Source organism: Geotrypetes seraphini, chromosome 18, assembly GCF_902459505.1.
Source record: "Geotrypetes seraphini chromosome 18, aGeoSer1.1, whole genome shotgun sequence".
In the NCBI taxonomy this organism is placed as follows: Eukaryota; Metazoa; Chordata; class Amphibia; order Gymnophiona; family Dermophiidae; genus Geotrypetes; species Geotrypetes seraphini.
The window spans coordinates 21,153,664-21,174,439 of record NC_047101.1 but is presented as its reverse complement, the minus strand read 5'-3'; the positions used below and the strand labels follow the sequence as shown (position 1 = coordinate 21,174,439).

Below are 20,776 nucleotides of genomic sequence, written 5' to 3'. Positions count from 1 at the left end.
GGGCGCTAAATCGGTTACTGCACCTTATCAAAGAGAACTAGTAAATGGAAGGTCAGATATTACATATCTTACCACTGACCTGTGTTATAATGCTTGGTGCAATATCGCAAATCCTTTTCTTCTTTCAGGATAAACTGAGGCAACGTCAACCCATCTGCTACCTGCACGGCACCAACTTCTTGCCACTCAAATATCACGTCATTCATGGTGTAGCCAACTAACAGAAGAATAACATAAATCAGGTTTGTGGAAAGCGAATTCCGGAAAATTGGCCTTTCTTAGCGTGATCTAAGACAGGGGTAGGAAACTCCGGTCCTCGAGAGCCGTATTCCAGTCGGGTTTTCAGGATTTCCCCAATGAATATGCATTGAAAGCAGTGCACGCAAATAGATCTCATGCGTATTCATTGGGGAAATCCTGAAAACCCGACTGGAATACGGCTCTCGCGGACCGGAGTAGAGAATGACACGGTGACAAAATTCATCACCGTTATCGTCCCTGCGGATAACCGCGGTAAACAATCTTCATGTCATCCTTTAAGGAGAGAGGGAAGAATCAGAGTATGAATGGCCACAACCACTGACCCGCAAGCTTTGCTTTGAAGAATGCTGGTATAGAAGGACTGAGGTTGAGATAGACACTAAAGAATGACAGTCTCTGGTATCCAGAGCAGATATTGTGATGTCATAATGCCTCATTCCACCAGTGCCTAAGAGCCAATCACATCAGTGATGTCACAATGGCTTCATTATCCTTGGCTCACATAAGAATCAGAGCATGAATGGCCACAACCACTGACCCACAAGCTTTGCTTTGAAGAATGCTGGTGCAGAAGGACTGAGGTTGAAACAGACACTAGAAAATGACATGGGATTATTTCCCGCGGTTATCCGCGGGGACGGGAACGGTGATGAATTTTGTCACCGTGTCATTCTCTAGACCGGAGTTCCCTTACCCTGATCTAAGAAATTAAAAGAAGCTTTCTTCCTGAAATGTAGGCATGTTCACGCATAGCTGGATCAAAAACAACGATCCCGGGGCTGTTGAAAAGGTCTCAGCCCAGCCAAGAAGAGAATGATGTGGAGAAGTGAAGCTTACACTTTTCTTGACACACTTCATTTCAGTGATATGAAATGAAAGGAAAAGTGTCAAGAAAAGCGTGGAATAACTTGTAAGTTTCACGGCTCCACATCATTCTCTTCTTGGCTGGGCTGAGACCTTTTCAGCGGCTCCCTCGTATAGCAAGAATCTCATAAACATAAATAAACACACATGCACAAGCGCGCACACAGAGAAAATATGAGAAATTCGTTATTTCGCACGACACAAAACTCATCAGATCAACAACTCTAACTTTGTTTATGATGTGCGGTGGGGAAGTGAAGCTTTAAACTTTCTGTTTTTTATTTCTACCCCCTCCCTAATGTTGTTTTGCCCTTATATGTTTCCTTTACTGTTTTTTAAAATTGTATTTCTTTACCTACTCCCTTCCTTCTGTATCATTAATTTGTCTTGTCAGTCATATTTACATTGTCTGTTTCCCTTCAACTATTGTAATTTAATATTTTATACTTTAGAATATTAATAAGCGATTAATCAAATATTTAATAAACTTGGAAAACTTGGAAGCTGATGCCGGATAGACTTCTATGGTCTTTGACCCGATCGGGATGGGCTGGGAGTTAGCTTTGACGTCAGCTTCAGCACCGGGTCGATGCTGGACGGTCTTCTACAGTCTATGTCCCATATATGGCAAGACAGGTCAGAAGCAAGTATGCATATTTTATATCACATTCATATCAGCTGAATACAGGTCTTGCCAGAGGGGGAGGGGAGGATATCTTATAGATGAACCTAGCAAATGAATAATTACTAGATTACTGGCTCAACATTGCCTTGATGATGAGTGGGACTGTTGGGCAGACTGAACGGACATCTGCCGTTGCCAACTATGTTACTATTTAAAGAGAAAACGGGAGCAAAGAGGAGGGGCTTCGTTCTCTAGCTTTATAAATCCATCATCCATTCGAACAAAATGGGATCATGCAGTAAGAGACAAACTGCCAAAATATGAAACCATTTATGGTAAAATTCCATCGGGACTCTGAAACTGCGTGTATTACTGTGACCAAAATGAGAAGCAAAATCAAAACTGAGTCAAAGTCAGCTACTCCATCCTTAAAAACAAAACACTTTACATAAAGAAAATCCTGAGCAAAATGCACAGCCCAGCACGGATACCAATAAATCTGACTATGTATGCAGTAATATGGAGGTCAAGCTGGGTTTGCTGTAGATACTCTTCGGGGAATGAAAAATCAAGAGGGAGAAAATGAAATCAATCTATAAACACCAATAAAATCTGCACAGAATATTGTGTTTATGGGAAGCGTCTTTTGGAAAGTACAGCCTTCTGAGGAGTCGAACCTCCTATAATTGCCACTGATTGCCTGAGATCTCCTGTGATACTGGAGTGCCTTACTTACCAGCAGGCACACGAGCGGATACCTCCCTAACATCGGGCCCTGAGTCCAGGAGACAAGAACGCGCTCCTCCTGTGGCATGCGGCTGCAAGGCGTGGCCAGAGGGGCAGGTCAAGCCCCTTAGGTGCCCCTTAGGAGCCCCGAGGAGTTCAAAGAACAACAATATATGAAGACTAGTCTTATAGCCCGTTACATTAACGGGTTCTAGAATATATGTGTGTGTGTCTCTCTTTATTTCTTTCTCTCTCTCTCCTTAGCCGCTTTCTTTCTTTCTTTCTGTCTTTCTTTTTCCTTGGCTGTCCATCACCACCCCCTTGCCTGCTCGCCCTGTCCATTCTCCCTTCCTTTTACCTCCCCTGTGTCCACCACCACCCCTTCACTGCTCCTTATGCAGCAGCAGCCCTTCTCCCTTTGTTTTACCTCCCCCCTGTCCATCAGCACCTCTTTCCTTCTCCCCCTGTCCAGCAGTAGGCGTCCCTTCCTTTTTCTCCCACCCTCCTCCTTCTTATCCCTATGATACACTTACCTTGCTCTGCCCCTGATCAGAGGTTCCCGACAGTCGCCCAGTTGCACCCATTGGAAAAGTTCCTTCTGCCGCATCCCGCACCCCTCCTGCCACGACTCCCGCTGTCTTTCTTTCTGTCTGTCTCTGTCCCTGGCCCCCTTTGTCTGTTTGTCTTTCTGTATATCTCCCTGCCCCTGTGTCTTTCTTCTTTTCTTTCTCCCTTCCTCCCTCTGTCTGTCTGTTCGAAGCAGCATTCCCTCCCCCTCCATTTCCCTCCCCCCACACCAGTTCCCTGTGCACCTGCCCCTGTGTCTTTCTTCTTTTCTTTCTGTCTCCCTTCCTCCCTCTGTCTGTCTGTCCATAGCAGCATTCCCTCCCCCTTCCATTTCCCTCCCCCCCCACCAGTTCCCTGTGCCTGCATTAGCGTTTCCTCTACCCCCTTTCCCTTCCCACAGTCGCGACTACAAACGCGGGCCCGAGTCCTTTGCCGCCCCCACATGGCGATTCAAGCAGCATGCTGCTTCGGAAGCTTCTACTGCCCTGATTTACTCTGGCACATCCGGAGCAAATCAGGGCAGTAGAAGGGTCCGGAGCAGCGTGTGAAGACTGCTGGACACGCTGCTTAAATCGCCAGTCGGGCCCGCGGTAAGGGAAGAGGGGGGGCGGCAAATGAGTCAGGTCCCGGGCAGCGGAAAGTTGCTGGGCTCTTCGGTGGGGGCGCTGAGTGGCCGCGATCCCTCTCCTCCCAGACACCCCCCCACTCCGCTGGAGGAACGGATATCGGCGGTTACAGCCGCTGGCTTCGGCGTCTTCTATCCACTGCGGCTAGCGAAAAGAGGAAGTAGTCAGAGAGGGCGGCCCGCAGTGGACAGAAGACAGCAAAGCCAGCGTTCTCTTCATTTAAAAGCGGGTGAGCCGGCGAGAAGGAGGAGGTGGTGGTTTTGGCAGTGAGTGAGGGCGGGAGGGGGGAGTCGCCGGCTGTGCTGTGCTTTCCCGATCGCAGTGGCGCTGCTGTTGGTGTCAGAGCTTGCCGCCTTTGTGAGGTAATACCGCGCATGCGCACTCGTGCGGCCACATCCCGACAGAAAAGGGATCAGGGAACACGCTTGTCGCGAGTGCACATGCGCGGGCTAGCATTTTATTATATAGATAAGTTCTATGATAAATTATATAGTGATATTATATGGGGAAATGTAAAGATAAAACCAGGATTTCTACCCCAGTGAAATCTGGTCCTATGGATAAACATTTGACTTCACTTGATATATTGAAACCCATAGACAGATTTGAGTCAATATCAGGTGCTTCATTAAGCTCACCAGATCGTACCCCTCCCCTCCCTCCAGATCTTCCGGGGTGCTTAGTGCCAGAGAATGGCTTACAAGCAGCTCCTTCGGAAGCCTCTGCACCTCAAAGGCCTTCAGATATTGTATATTTAAAAATTCTACATATATTTGTTGAATCTGCAGGTTGGTTTGAGATGAAAATCCCACGGAAGTTACCCTAAAAGATTTGTGGACTTTAAATTCAAGGAGGAAGGTTATGCTAGAAAGTGCAATGAATCAGATGCAGACTTTTTCTAAGGAAGTAGTTGAAAAGTTAGTGAATGTTGATTCTAACGTTGGGAACCTAGATAAACGTTTCATAAAGTGGGAAAACAGGCAGCGAATTTGCAAATGTTTTCAGTCGCATCTAGCAAAGATTCACTGAATGGAGATGATGGAAAATCAAGCAAGGGGTAGGAATTTGCGTTTTGTTAATTTTCCCTCCATGCATCTTTTACTTCTTAGAAAGAACCTCAGGGAGATATTGGGGATGACAAATGTGGAAACAACTTAGTTTTTCAAATTATTATTACATTCCCCAAAAGAAAAAGTTACATTTAGAGGGAATGGATCAACTAATTACCACAGATTTAGATTTAACTAAAAATTGTGGGAGGATTCGCAAGATTCAATTCAGACACGAGCTACTCTCTTAGCTACCTGTCTGAATGAATCAGATAAGGTTTTGATCATGAAACTCTATTTTAGAAATAAAGAGAGAGAATTTTGTGGAGCTAAAGGGCTCCTTTTACGAAGCTGCGTTAGCGGCTTTATTGCACGCACATTTTTAGCACGCACTAACCCCCGAGCTAGCCGAGAAACTACCGCCTGCTCAAGAGGAGGCGGTAGCAGCTAGTGCGGCCGGCAAATTAGCGTGTGATATTATGTGCGTTAAACTGTTAACGCGGCTTCGTAAAAGGAGCCCAAAGTTTTGATTTTTCCTGATGATGCTAAACCTACTCAGCTTAGGAGGAAAGATTTTTTTTTTATCTTTAAGACCTAAAGCTGTTGAGGTGGGAGCAACTTTTTTTTTTTTTTCTAATATTCCGTGGTTCGGGGCCCCAGAGCTCGATGTGCTCGCTCAAGACCCGGCTCCAGATTGTCGTTCTGTAGAAGCCAGCGAATCAGATTGATAGTAGTAGTGCGAACATCCTTATATTCTGGCAGATCAGGTAAGCCCCGCACCCGCAGGTTATTACGCCGGGTGCGGTTCTCCAGTTCCTCAACCTTATCCAAAAGGAGTTGGTAGTCAGCAGAAGCACTCTCCAACGATCTTTGCACTCCAGTCATATTCTCCTCACAACTGTCCAAATGCATCTCCGCCACTTCTACCCTCGTGCCCACCTCCACCAAGTCAGTGCGAAGCTCCTGCACCGCCTCCCTGACCTGAACCGGACTTTACCTCCGATATCCAGTGCTGCATGTCTGCCTTTGTGAGCAGATCAGGCGAGGAGCACTCCTGTACTGGCTCAACAATCATATCGGCCACCGCCGCGATAGCGCCGCTCAAACTCGCTGCCTCACTGCCGCTGGTCTCCGGGCCCACGCTGCCACGTGCAGTCCAGCCCAGCGCCTGCTCCATCGTGCGCTGGCCGGTTTTATCACTGGGAAGTTTTTTGTGCATTGCCATGGGGTCCCCACTCCCTGCACACACCACACCACTGCAGGGGAAGAAAAATCAGCGCGTTTTTCACACCCGAAAGATAGTTAGTTCGCTGGGCCCGAACGGAGCTCTCTGCTCAAGCTCCCATCCGCGGCGATGACGTCACTTCCTCCAGTTAGAATCATTTCTTCAGGGGAGAAAAGTCTGATCTGTTTCTACTCACTTCTCAGTTAGTACTAAAATGATATAAAATTGCACTTAATTGTAAGGGGGAGGGTTTCTCATTTCCCCTAATTGTCTCCTTTATCTTTCGTTTAGAATGCATACATATACTTCCTTCCAATGTTTTGTGGGCTAGATGGATTTTCTTGTTTGATTGTTTGAAGAATTTTCTTTATCTTATTTTGTATTCATATCCTTACTTTGTGATGTAACGATGTAAAAAATTTTCATAATAAAAAAAAATAATAATATTGTGTTTATGTTCTTCTAAAAGAGCTCTTGGTTATCAGAATACACCCGATATTAGTTTAGGGAAGGTACAGAGCAGGGGTAGGGAACTCCGGTCCTCGAGAGCCGTATTCCAGTCAGGTTTTCAGGATTTCCCCAATGAATATACATGAGATCTATTTGCATGCACTGCTTTCAATGCATATTCATTGGGGAAATCCTGAAAACCTAACTGGAATACGGCTCTCGAGGACCGGAGTTCCCTACCCCTGGTACAGAGGGTCCGATTCTATATATGACATCTAAAAATTAGGCACCGATCAATGCGGTGCGAAGTGCAATTCTATAAAAGTTAGACATTATCCAAAATGTACTATACTGTTGGAAAGACCTTTCCAAGATTGAATTCCATGCATGGTGGAACAATCTAGGTCTGGTTAGTAAACATGAAAAGGCATTAGCTGAAAGAAATGCAGCCCTTAGCAAATATAATTGTATTTGGTCTCCCCTTATCAACCCTTGCACTGATTCCTAATTATATTCATTCGTATTGATTGATATAAAACTGATTCATTTGTTTACACACCTACTGTTTGCTTATACCCATGTATAAGATTGTACTGTTACACTCTCATATCACACCTTGAAGATGATATCTCTTTTTCTGTTGTTCTCATTCTTAAAATTCAATAAAAACTTTTGACCATTAAAAGTTGGGCACGGTTTATAGAATCACACTTAACGCCTTCTAAGCAGTCTTAGGCATCGCTAGACATCCTAACTAGAAAATGACACGGTGACAAAATTCATCACCGTTCCCGTCCCCGCGGATAACCGCGGGAAATAATCCCATGTCATTTTCTAGTGTCTATTTCAACCTCAGTCCTTCTACACCAGCATTCTTCAAAGCAAAGCCTGCGGGTCAGTGGTTGTGGCCATTCATACTCTGATTCTTATGTGAGCCAAGGATAATGAAGCCATTGTGACATCACTGATGTGATTGGCTCTTAGGCACTGGTGGAATGAGGCATTATGACATCACAGTATCTGCTCTGGATACCAGAGACTGTCATTCTGAAGTGTCTGTTTCAACCTCAGTCCTTCTACACCAGCATTCTTCAAAGCAAAGCTTGCGGGTCAGTGGTTGTGGCCATTCATACTCTGATTCTTCCCTCTCTCTTTAAAGAATGACATGAAGATGGTTTCCCGCGGTTATCCGCGGGGACGGGAACGGTGATGAATTTTGTCACCGTGTCATTCTCTAATCCTAACTTTAGGTGTGCCCTATTGATGCCAGGGTTTTCTTGGCCTAAATGTCTGTTTTGGACGTAGGCACACACATCTACATGCAAAACTCGCCCACGACTCATCATCTAACCATGCCTACTTTGTAATAGGCGCCTATCTCGGAATGGTAGGTGCCCAACATCCAATTAAGTGCAATTTATATCAATTACATGGTGCTAATTGTCAATTATCAGCGCCAATTAAGTGTATGAAACAATGAAGTTAGGCGCCTACATTGGGTAGGTTCTCCGATGCAGGCGCTTAACTTTAGGCAGACTATACTGAATTTGCCTGAGACTGCAGGTGTTTTGGTTTTTTGTGTTTTCCAGAAGGATCACTGAAACTCACAGCTCTCCAACTGCATAATGCATGTCTGGACATCCATAGGGAAATTCTTCAAATCCATAGGACATGCCAGCGTAAGGGTGATCCTAGGATGAAAAATTGAAGAATGCATAAGATCTGAGATATTGAAAGGAGAGCAAGTTAGACAGAAATACTTGTGTTTTTGGAGGCAGTCCAGAGATGGAGTTTGCCCTTGGCCGGTTAAATGCCAATATTCAACACTTAACTGGCCAAGGTAACCACATAAATAGGTCCCATAAAAGTCAGTTATATCTTTATGTGGTGTTTCATAGGCAGTTAAGTTCTGAATATTGCACTTAACTGGCTGTGTTTTTAGTGGCTCCATACACCCATAAATTCAATGCTGGGACCTGACCTGCCCATCAACCCAAACATTTACCATGGGGAGAGATGTTTGAATCTACCTTCAAATTTCAGGGCCCCAAAGTGTGGAATAGCCTACCCTTACTTCTACATCAGCTGCCCAATTACGTCAGCTTCAGAAAAATGCTAAAGACCTCTCTCTTCTCTGTGTGATTCACAAGTTGCCTATCCACGTACGTCTTCTGCAATCCTAATGTAACCCAAAGATTACTCATTATCTTGATTGTAAACCTCATTGAATCCTAGTAGAAAATTGTGGGGTATAAAAAATTGGTATGGTATCAGCATTGAATTTACAGGGCTAATGCTGGTGGCAATCTACCATGTGCTAAATGCTGCCGGATGAATTTTGACCCCAGTAGCATAGCAAGGGTAGGAGGTGCTTGGGGCGGTGATGCCTCCTTTTCACCCCCTGCTTCTTTCCTGCCCCCCCCCCCCACACACATACATACTTGCACCCTCCCTTCCCCCTGTAACTCTTTTTATATCTTTGCCAGCATGAGCAGCTTTTCCTGCATGCTGCTCACGCTGCCGTTGGCATTCTGTCTGACATCATTTCCTGGCCCCGTGACCAGGAAGTGATGTCAGAGGGTTGCAGCAGGCTGGAGAAGTTGCTCGCATGGACACAAATTTAAAGAGTACAAGGAGGAAGGGAGGGCACAAGTGTGGCGTGGGGGGGGGGAGAAGAGAGGTGATGGCATTCCTCACCAAGACGTTCCTAAGCCTGGCGATCAACATTGCTTCCCGAAATCATCCTCCTTTGCATGATTTTAACCTCATTTTAGCCACTCCTGTCATTTAACAATGTGCATCCTTGTTTAAATGACTAGATATCATTATTTCTTCCTGAAGATAGCAGATCACTTTATCCTTGTTATATAACCCTTTAACCAACAAATGCAAGTTATAATCCACTCTCCCCAGGTCTGCTGCTTCTTCCTAACTTACCTAATACTGTAGAGGACATTGCCATTCTTGAAAATACGCAAGAGTTTATTATCTGTGGTAATTTCATGAAAATGGGCCCCCTTTTCATTAGCAAAGAACAAGTCGGGTTTCCAGATGGAGTCCAACATAGAAGGGTCCAGGTCCAGTGAGTCATCGGGGTATTCACTGTATGCCAAACGGGGATCATTCCACTGCTGCCTCAAGAAGATATTCACCCTATAATCCTATAAGAAAAAGGAGTATTTTGTTAACATGGGAATGCAAGCTATGATGTGAGACGCTGGTTCAGAACATAAGAATTGCCACTGCTGGGTCAGACCAGTGGTCCACTGTGCCCAGCAGTGCTCACGCGGCGGCCCTCTGGTCAAAGACCAGTGCCCTAACATACTAGCCCTACCTGCATATGTTCTGGTTCAGCAGGAACTTGTCTAACTTTGTCTTGAATCCCTGGAGGGTGTTTTCCCCTATGACAGACTCCGGAAGAGCGTTCCAGTTTTCTACCACTCTCTGGGTGAAGGAGAACTTCCTTATGTTTGTACGGAATCTATCCGTAAGGAAGTTCTTCTTCACCCAGAGAGTGGTAGAAAACTGGAATGCTTTTCTGGAGTCTATCATAGGGGAAAACACCCTCCAGCAAAGGTCTAGTGCTATAGGAAAGAGGGGGCAGACCGCCCCGGGCGCTGTCTTGGTGGGGGGTGCCGGCATCTCTTTGCCGCCCCATGCCACGCTCGTGTCCTTTCTTTCCTGCTCTTTGTACCTCTTTAAAATCTTCACCAGTGTGAGCAACTACTCTAGCCTGCTGTTCACACTGGCCTGGCTCCCTCTGAAATCACTTTCAGGTCACGGGGCCAGGAAGTGACGTCATAGGGAAAGCAAGCTCGAGAAGCTGCTTGTGCTGGTGACTATTTTAAGAGGTCTGGGGTTGGGGAGGGAGGGCGCAAATGTGGAGCGGGGGAGGTTTGGCATGGAAAGCACAGGGGGGTGCAGAGAGGAGGGTGCAGGGTCGCCACCGTCTATGGCATCTCCTACCCTCGCTAAGCCACTACAACGGTCCATTAAGTTTAGTATTCTATGTCTGACAATGGAGAGCCTGAGTTACTTGGAAATACCTGGCGGATCCATATGGGGAGATCAAGGCCCTGTTGCTCATTCCTATCAGTCATGTTTATATCACACCACTAACTATAGAAAAGTAGACCTTCTTGGTACTGTTGGCAAGGCACTATATAAAAGTTCCTCTCGCTCTCCAGCTTTTTAGGGGTTAAAAAAACATATTTAAAGATAAAAAAACTAATGAGCCCAATATTCAAAGGATTCATATACCTAGGCCCAAATTTTGTAACCGGCACCTATTTTGGAGGCGCCCAACTAGATAGGTGCTTATCTAAATTGATTAACAAGCTCAATTAAGCTTTTTAAGAAAAATATCCAACAGAAAACAAACAAGGGTTTTTGAAAACAAAAAGCGGGAATTCTGCGGCATCAAGAAGCAAGTCAAAACCAAAGGTATGGCTGGACATGAAAATAGCACTGAGGCATCAGGAAACGAGCACAGAGGCAGTACAGAAATGTTCAAGCCTGCCCTGAGCTAGTCCTTGCTGGGCTAATCAGGAAACAGGAATTAAGAGTATCAGAAATACAAGACACAACTAAAAATGGACTGACCACAGGCATACTCCAAAGAGGCACAATAGTTCCTCCCAGAAATCAGCTACAGTTTAACTCTCAGTTCATAGGTTCAAGGCTAGCTTGTGCCTGATAGCTATTAACATTGGAAAAAAGCCTGGAATTCAACAATATTGGAAAGAAATATGGACATCTGGTCAGAGGCACAGCGAGGATGAGAGGCACCCCTCGTCTGCCCTTGTCTCTGCCCCCACGCTCCTTCCCTGATCACCCCTTCCCTTCCCCCATACTTCTAGTGGTTCACCACTGTGAACAACAAGAACATCAACATGCTCCTCGTGACCCATTAGCTCTCCCTCTGACATCAGTTCCTATGCGTGGCACCTGGCAGTGACGTCAGTAGGAGAGATGATGCAGTTGAGAGGAGCACGTTGACATTGCTCATGGCGATGTACAACTAGAGGTACGGGGAGGGGGAAGGGGGGCACGCGCGTGACGAGGGAAGGAGTGGGAAATGGCGGGGTACCAGCGCCCCCACCAACAGGGGCAGACCACCACCCCATCCCTCCCTTACTATGCCACTACATTTGGTTTTTTCTCTTCGCCCCGCTTCCATCATTCTAGATAAATGTCATTTATATTTCAAACTAGTCTTTAAGCCCATTATATTAATGGGTGCTAGAATATATGTCTATCTTTCTTTCTGTCTCTCTCCCTACCCCTGTCTCCTACTTCCCTGTGCAGCAGCTGCAGCATTGTCTCTCCCTCCATTTCCCTGTGCAATAGCATTTTTTTCCCTTCCCCCCACTTCCCTGTGCAGAAGCTGAAGCAGCATTCCTTCCCCCTCCATTTCCCTGTGTAGCAGCATTTTTCTCTCCCCCCTACTTCCCTGTGCAAAAGCCGAAGCAGCATTCCTTCCCCCTCCATTTCCCTGTGCAACAGCATTTTTTTTCCATCCCCACTTCCCTGTGCAGCAGCCGTAGCATTCTCTCCCCCTCCATTTCCCTGTTCAGCAGCATTATTCCCCTCCCCCCCACTTCCCTGTGCAGTAGCCACAGCATTCCCTCCCCCTCCATTTCCCTTTCAGCAGCATTTTTTCCCTCCCCCCACTTCCCTGTGCAGCAGCCACAGCATTCCCTCCCCCTCCATTTCCCTGTTCAGCAGCATTTTCCCCTCCCCCCACTTCCCTGTGCAGCAGCCACAGCATTCTCCCCCCCTCCATTTCCCTGTTCAGCAGCATTTTTCCCCCTCCCCCCACTTCCCTGTGCAGTAGCCACACCATTCCCTCCCCCTCCATTTCCCTTTCAGCAGCATTTTTTCCCCTTCCCCCACTTCCCTGTGCAGCAGCCACAGCATTCCCTCCCCCTCCATTTCCCTGTGCAGCAGCAGGATTTCTCCATCCTCCATCTTCCCGCAGTCTGGCCGACTCCCTTGCCGGAGTTATTTTTCAGTTTAAAGGTGCCCCCGCGGCTCCTCTAACGATCCCCGCCTGCATCTGAAGTCTTCTCTGAAGCAGGTGCAGCTCGTGACAGGAGCCGCGGCGGCACCTGTAAACTGAAAAATAACTCCGGCAAGGGAGCCGGCCAACTGGCAGTTCAATTTGGAGCTTCGGTCTGCCCTGTTCCCTGCGTGCCTTGCCGTATTGTATTTTTTAGTTGACAGACACGGCGGCGGCACCTCTCATGATCTCCACCTACGTTGGAAGTCCGATCGTGAGAGGAGCCACCGCCGCATCTTTCAACTTAAAAATACAATACGGCAAGGCGAGCAGGGAGCAGGCCAGACCGAACAACAGGACGAAAAACAACCCTAAACAGAACCCATTCCATGCAATACCTTGAGATTCAGCATCACTCTAGCCCCTACCAGCAGCCAATATGTAATATAATAAAACTGTAGCCGCGCATGCGCACTCTTACCTGCGGGGCCCTACAGCGCACGGAAAAAGGAACACGCAGGAGGGAGTGTGCATGCGCGGCTAGCGTTTTATTATATTAGATGAATGCAAATCCCTGACAAAAAGTTCACACCTCTGTGTCGCACGCTTTTTTTGTATGTGGCACAAGAGGATGTTATGATAAGCGTTCAATCAAATTTTTAATAAATTATGAAACTATGAAAAGGTTGGAGGCCTGGGATGAAGGCAGGGAAAAAAGACTCAGACCTTGGTTGGGATGGGAAATCGTCTGTCTCCACTATAAGGCCCTTGTTCTTAGCCATTTACAGATATGAAGTTCTAGCTTGAGAACATTTACTTTGAAACCACTTTACCTTTCACCCTCGCACTTTTGTTGGAATGTATTTTGGTCCGGATTTAGTAAACACAGTAGAACCTCTGGTCGCAAACGCTTCCATACATGAACAAATTGGTTCCTAACCCAAAAAATTTGCCAAAATTTTGCACCTGGTCACGACCACACAATCGTAGCCCCGGCCATTTGCCCCTTCCGCCTCGTGCGCGCCAATGTCTTCCCATTTGCTGTTGTTTGTGTATATGCACTTCCTTCATGCCAGAAGTCGACTTATGCAAGGTTAGTTTTCTTGGTTGTTTATGGTAAGTTTTTGTACAATTAAGGATTTAAAACTTTTTTTTCTCTTCTGTGCTTAAAATTCATAAAAAAAATGTTTACAGCGAACGGTTCGTAACGGTCTAGTTCAGACTCGTGCAATGTTAGTTTTCTCTGTTGTTCAAGGTTTTCTCAGTGTTATTCAAGGTTTTTACATTTACCTCCTCTTCTATTAAACTATGCTAGCAGTTTTTAGCGCAGAGAGCCACGCTGAATGGCCTGCGCTGCTCCCGACGCTCATAGGAACTCTATGAGCATCGCACAGTTTAATAGAAAAGGCCATTAGTTTACTATTACACTGTGCTTTCTATGGTATAATTAACTATTTTTGTGCTTAAAAATCTTTTTAAAAACCAATATTTAAATACAGTTCGGAGGGTCTGGAGAGGATTAATCATATTTACATACATACAATCCAATGGGGAAATTAGGTTCGGGTCATGACCAAATCAGGTCGCGGCCAGAGTTTTGGAACAAATTATGGTCGTGACCAGAGCTACCCCTGTAGTGGCGAAAAACAGGCACCAGGAAAAATCAGCACTGAGGATGAGAATCCTTTATAGCACAGCACCTAATGGAGATTTGCAGCTTTGGACAAAAGAACTTACACTAACTGAAAACTGGTGCAAATCCTGGAATGCAAAAGGGCGTGGATCCCCTGAAATTCGGTAACACTGCACGCATCTTTTTTGAATGCCCCTGAACCACCCATGCCCCTCTCATGCCCCGCCCTCTTTTGGATGGCACGTGAGAGGACTTTTGGTGTGAATCTTTATAGAATTGCATGCACAGATCCAAATGAATGCCAATTAACGTGATAATTGCTTGTTAACCGTCAATTATTGATTATTAACGGCTCACTGTCTAATTTGCACACGGATCTCATGATCATTGTGCAAATTTGGGCGCCATTTATAGAATCCAAGAGTTTATGATTTATTTATATTTTGGGGGGCAAATCATCTTTTTGCTCATTTCATGTTTCAGACCCGAGAGAATGCCAACTCCCAAAAGGCTAGCAAATGTATTCAATTACGGTAGTCTAATACAAAGGTATCAGCTTATATTATTATTGTTTTAGGCTTGTCAACCTTGAAAGAAGAGAATGACTATTTTTATTGATTTCCCTTCAATTTCTGTAATAGCTCTTGTACCTTGGGATTTCTTGATATATTACAAGAGAGACTGTTAATTTTTATTCCCAACACAATATCAACAAATAGTGAGCAATGCAGACAGAAATCCCACAGATCAGAACTGAAGGTGGTGGGGAATCTGTGGATAGACAAAAATCAAACCACGTCATAACCAAACACCAGTTTTAAATTCACAAAGAAGGTCACAGAATATTCTTCGAAGGAACAATGGAAATGTTGAAGTTCAGCACAGTAAGTACTTAAAGGTAGGAAAAGCTGTAGAATCATAACATGCTAGTTGCTAAAGCAACCGGTCACCCCTGGAGCTACCTGCCATGGAAGAATGAACAGTAACTCTAATTGCATCTCTCCGGAGAATTTAGAAGCTCTGTCTGTGTTTTGGACATCTGGATACAGGCATTTAGACGTTCATATTGCAAGGAGGTCAATACCTAATTTTATAATGCCAGGATCTGGATGTCGACAGTTACAGTAAGTCCTTAATGGCTAGGCGGTGTGGTCTAGGCTTGTATTGGTCAGGTCTAGGGCACTGGCGTAGTGAGGGTAGGGGGTGCCCGGGGCAGTGGTGCGTGCGTGGCGGGGGAGGAGTGGGAAGGAGCAGAGGGTGGAGCGGAGGGGAGGTGCCGACACCCCCACCAAGATGGCGCTTGGGGTGGTCCGCCCCCCCTCCTCCCATCTTCCATTACTAAGGAGGGACCATAATAAGGACGTTCAGCTTTGTCTTTAATAGGCGAAGGGACGTCTATGTCCCAAAAAGATGGACATTGTTATTTAGACCTGCTACTGACACGTCCAGGTTAGGGTTATAGAAAGGTGTACAGGTTGAGCAGCTGTCCAATGAAGGGATTGAAGCAAGTCACCTTCTTAACCCTCTTCTGAATGTGAAACCGGTAAGGCAGTGGTTCCCAAACCTGTCCTGGGGGACCCCCAGCCAGTCAGGTTTTCAAGATATCCCTAATGAATATGTATGAGAGAGATTTGCATACCTGTCACTTCCATTATATGCAAATCTCTCTCATGCATATTCATTAGGGATATCTTGAAAACCTAACTGGCTGGGGGTCCCCCAGGACAGGTTTGGGAACCACTGCGGTAAGGGATACTGCGCACTAGAACTATGGATGTTTATGGTACTATTTTTTTTCCAATTAACTTTCAGACCTCTGTGCTGAGGGGAGGGATAGTCTAATGGTTAAAACAATAGACTAAGGGCTCCTCTTACTAAGCCACGCTAACGGGGTTAATGCGCGTGACTTTTCATCACGCGCTAACCCCGGCGCTGGCCAAAAACTTCCATCTGCTCAAGAGGAGGTGGTAGTGGCTAGCACAACCGGCAGTTTAACACGTGCTATTACACGCGTTAAAACCGCTAGTGCGGCTTGATAAAAAGAGCCCTAAGAATCAGAGGATCTTGATTCAAATCTCACCGCAGCGCTTTGTAAATTTTTTTTTTTTTTTTTTTAATTGTGAGCCCTCCAGGAACAGGAAAATACCTACTGTCTCTGAATATAAGAACATAAGAATAGCCTTACTGGGTCAGACCAAGGGTCCATCAAGCCCAGTAGCCCATTCTCACGGTGGCCAATCCAGGTCACTAGTACCTGGCCAAAACCCAAGGTGTAGCAATATTCCATGCTACCAATACAGGGCAAGCAGTGGCTTCCCCCATGTCTTTCTCAATAACAGACTATGAACTTTTCCTCCAGGAACTTGTCCAAGTCTTTCTTAAAACCAGCTATGCTATCCGCTCTTACCGTATCCTCTGGCAACGCGTTCCAGTGCTTAACTATTCTCTGAGTGAAAAAAAATTTCCTACTATTGGTGTTGTCACGATCCTAGACCTAAAGGTGGACTCGTGCCTAACGATCCTAGTACTAAAGCTAGCCCTAGGATACACAGGAGAGAAGAAATTGCCGACTTCCCCTTTAAAACTGAAACAAACCATGTGAAGGGAGTAGAGGAGGAACAGGGGAACAGCCTAGAACAGCTTCTGAGGCATACTTCTCCCTCTGCTAGTCCCCAGCTGAAAAGGATAATTAAAAACCCAGGAAAAGCTAAGCAGGCAAGGCAGGTAGCTCCTCCCTCTCTCAGAACAGGGCAGGCTCGTTTGAGCAATTTAGAGGCTGCTCTCAGGAGAAGAAAGGCAGTCTTGCCTGGGTCAGCTAGAGGAGAGTACTCACCTGATGGGGCTCTTGAATTGCTGGATATTGAGATGAGTGAATGTGACACTGATTGTGAAGCCAGCCACCAGAGCCCATGGAATGGATGCAAACTAAGGGACTGCATGAAGATTCCTGTATGGATCTAAGCTAAGTGGCAGGGCTGATTAGTTTGAAAGCAACAGGAGGAATTTCTCTGTATTATGTTCCCAGCAAGCTGCTTAGTGAACTGAATGAGCTCAGGGCTGCTGTGTGCTGTGTGTGTGTGTAAAAAAAAACAACAACACGTTTTTGTTATAAGCTGCAGATAACTGTCTTCCTAAAGTTTATTAGGTTGTGCAGCTGTCCTAACTTTTCTGAGGGCAGGAAGTAAGTTGGGGAGAATCCACGTACCAATATAGGTGGGTTAGTGGGGCCATTCGTGGCGTTCTGTTTTACAGAATATTCAATAGTGGATTCACTTACTACTGTTCCCCTCCCCCAATCAGATAAGCTAAACTGATTGAGGAACAAGCCTGGAACACTGCAGGGCTTGGGTAGAACACTGCTAGGACGGCTAGGCAGACTGCTGTGTGACCAGACAAGTTGAAGACAGCAGTATATTGGACTTATATTTTATGGACTATTTACCAACAGTGTTTTTGGACTGTGGTTTATTTTTCTGTTCTGCTTACCTGTAGTAAGGTGGCAGCTGCGCTCTACTGTTCAGGCTCAGCTATAATTTTGAGTTATGGACTAAGAATTGCATTCGGGAGTCAGGACTGCCTGGAGGCAGACTCCCCTTTCCAGGACACAATAAAGTGTTTTGTGTTTGAACCCTGAACTGACTATTGTGCCAAGTTTGTTCCATATATGTTCCAGTGAGATCCAGCAGGACTTCCTACTTGGAGGAAGCACGTCGCAGAGAGAGAGGCGTTGTAGTGAGCATAGTACTGATGTCCTGAAGACCAGGTATCGGCTGTGCTACAGTGTTAAAAGTATTTTCCTGTAACTTCATCGAGTGTCCCCCTAGTCTTTGTAATTGAAGGCTATTCAAGTACTGTACATTCAGATACAGTAGTTACTTTTTAGCAGATGCTGCATGATAATGGAAACATTCGCATTTGAAATAAGAACCTCTTCCCTCCCCCCAAAAAGTTCAGCTTTAATGCTATAGTAAATCTGGGCCTAGTACACTGGAAAGTCCCACCTTAGAATATCAGATTTTACTGCACCTTAGTAAGAAGGCCCCTAAGTGACAAATGGATTTTTGATAATCAAATTTAAATTTTCAAATCTATTTTCCACAGAACTTTTTATATTTGTGAAATGTGAATAAAAAATCATAGTAGTCTCTTTAGATTTCAAACTGAAATCAACCTACCAATTTCAGCTTGGCGTTTACTGGTCTCAATCAAGAACATTAAGACCAAACATATTTATCTAATGTTGCACTCCATCTGTTGGGAAAATTCATATTTTCAGAGTACAATAAAATTTTTATTTTATTCTTAACACACAAAATATTCTTTATATCTGATGTTACTCAAGCATTGCAAAGTTGGTCAATTTAATTTTAAATGGGATCTTATGGAATTTAGAAATTCACTGTCAATAATTCTCACCATTGATCTGAGCATTATTAAAATATAATTTTTTTATTTTTTTTTTTGCAATAAAGTCCAAATGTAATGCCACAACAGTCAGAGATGATTCTCAGTGCTACTATCCCAATAATGCCAGTGAAAATCTGAGTATGGTCCCGGTAAGCTGCTCTTAGATAATTACTGTTCAATATCTGATCCCTCCTGGATTAGCTTATAAGTCAGTTTTGTTCATGCTAGTATTGAGTAAAGGAAAGTAGTCACTTACTTTGCTTTATAGCAGAGGTTCTTAACCCAATCCTTAGAACACAACAAGCCACTTGGGTTTTTAGTATATCCACAATGAACTTTCATGAGTTAGATTTGCCTACAATGGAGGCAGTGCATGCACATCTATCTCATGCAAATTAATTGTGGATATTCTGAAAACCTGACTGGCTTGGTGTGTCCCGAGGACTGTGTTGAAAACCACTGCTTTATAGGAGAGGCAGCATCCCGGTGCTTAAATAACGGAACACATTGCCAGAGGTTTTGGTAACAGCGGAGAGCGTAGCTGGTTTTAAGAAAGGTTTGGACAAGTTCCTGGAGGGAAAGTCCATAGTCTGTTATTGAGAAAGACATGGGGGAAGCCACTGCTTGTCCTAGATCGGTAGCATGGAATGTTGCTACTGTTTGGGTTCCGGAATCTTTGGTTATTCTTTGAGATTCCAGAATCTTGCTATTCTTTAGGATTCTGAATGCTACTCTTTGGGTTTGGCCAGGTACTACTGACCTGGATTTGCCATCGTGAGAACAGGCTACTGGGCTTGATGGACCATTGGTCTCACCCAGTAAGACTATTCTTATGTATTGGGTTTGGTAAGTTTTCTACAACTCTTCAGTCAACGTATTGGTATTTTTTTTCATTAGCACTTTTTTCATTTTGGGTTGATGTAGTAGTATTCACCATTGATTCTGAGCATGTTGATATCCATCTTTTATATATGAATCTTTATTACTATGTTAAATGTACAAGCTATTAACTTTTCATAAGGTTGTTTGCAGGTTTAACATTGATGTTTGGCTTTGCTGTGGCATGATTTTTGTATAAGTGGGGATGGACCTGTACACATCAACCAGAGATAAATAAAAATGAACAAACATTTATTAAAAAGTAGAACAGTCTCTAATATATATTAAATCCAATTTGTGTTCTAGACCCGACACGGTACATGTTTCGGCGTTGGAGCCTGCCTCAGGGGTACAAGATACATCTAAAGGCCATGAAAATGAGAATGGTGCACAAGTCTAAAAAAATGAAAAAGATATATGAGTGAAACAATATGAAGTGAAATGGTAAAATTATGTGTAATTTGATGAATTATGAAGTGACTGGTGAATGAAGATTAAGGGCTCCTTTTACGAAGCCGCGTTAGCGGTTTAACGCGTGTAATAGCGCACGCTAATTTGCCGGCGCGCTAGCCACTACCGCCTCCTCTTGAGCAGGCGGTAGTTTTTCGACTAAAAAGATGCGTGCGATAAAGCCACTAACGCGGCTTCGTAAAAGGAGTTTCAAGTTTATTAATATGTTTGATGAATCGCTTATTAAAATTACTAAGCGATGTACAAAAATCAACATAGAGTATAATACAAAGAAAATAACATTTTAACAATATACTTTCATAAAATACAAACATGAGTCAGGAGGGAAAAAGCAAATGTTACAATTTTCAATTTTTGGTAAAAAAATGGAAAAAACAAGAGGGTGAGGGGTGGTTAAACCATAGCACAATTTGAAACCTCACTTAAGAAATTTAAATATTAAAAGCATCTTTAAACGGATAAGATTTTAAAGATTTTTTGAATATTGTGACATCTTTTTCGTTTCTAATATATTGTGGCAGAGCGTTTCACCATTGAGGGCCCATCACAGAGAACATATCCGATCTTCTTATTCCTATAATTTTCAAAGAAGGAACTGAGAGGAGATTTTGGCCAGATGAACGAAGTGGGCGTTGAGTACTGTGTGGTATTAATAATCTAGATATAAATTGGGGTTCGTTGAATGCTAGAGTTTTAAAAATAAGCAACTATGTATTAAAAATAACTGAGAGAAATGATGAAGTTTAAAACATACCCAATAGGTGGTCTTCTCATTTTCATTCACATTCACTTACATTTCACATTTTATGCTCTTATATATACTTATCATATATTTTTTTTAATTTCTTTTCATTGATTTCTCCTGGTTATTTAATCCCTATATTGCTGAAATTTCACATTATCAATGTTTGCCTTTATATGTGTCTTGTACCCCCGAGGCAGGCTCCAACGCCGAAACACGGACCGTGTCAGGTCTACAACACAAATATTTG

The 20,776-nt window shown here is 44.4% G+C and overlaps 1 protein-coding gene across 1 annotated transcript in view; it reads right to left on the bottom strand.

Moving 5' to 3' along the window:
* Positions 1-20,776, bottom strand: part of GLRA1 (glycine receptor alpha 1) — a 186,854-nt gene that overhangs the window by 42,810 nt on the left and 123,268 nt on the right. Inside the window, 3 exon segments of the mRNA XM_033927678.1 lie at positions 80-217; positions 8,002-8,084; positions 9,331-9,554. Coding sequence (XP_033783569.1) covers positions 80-217; positions 8,002-8,084; positions 9,331-9,554 — 445 coding nt within the window.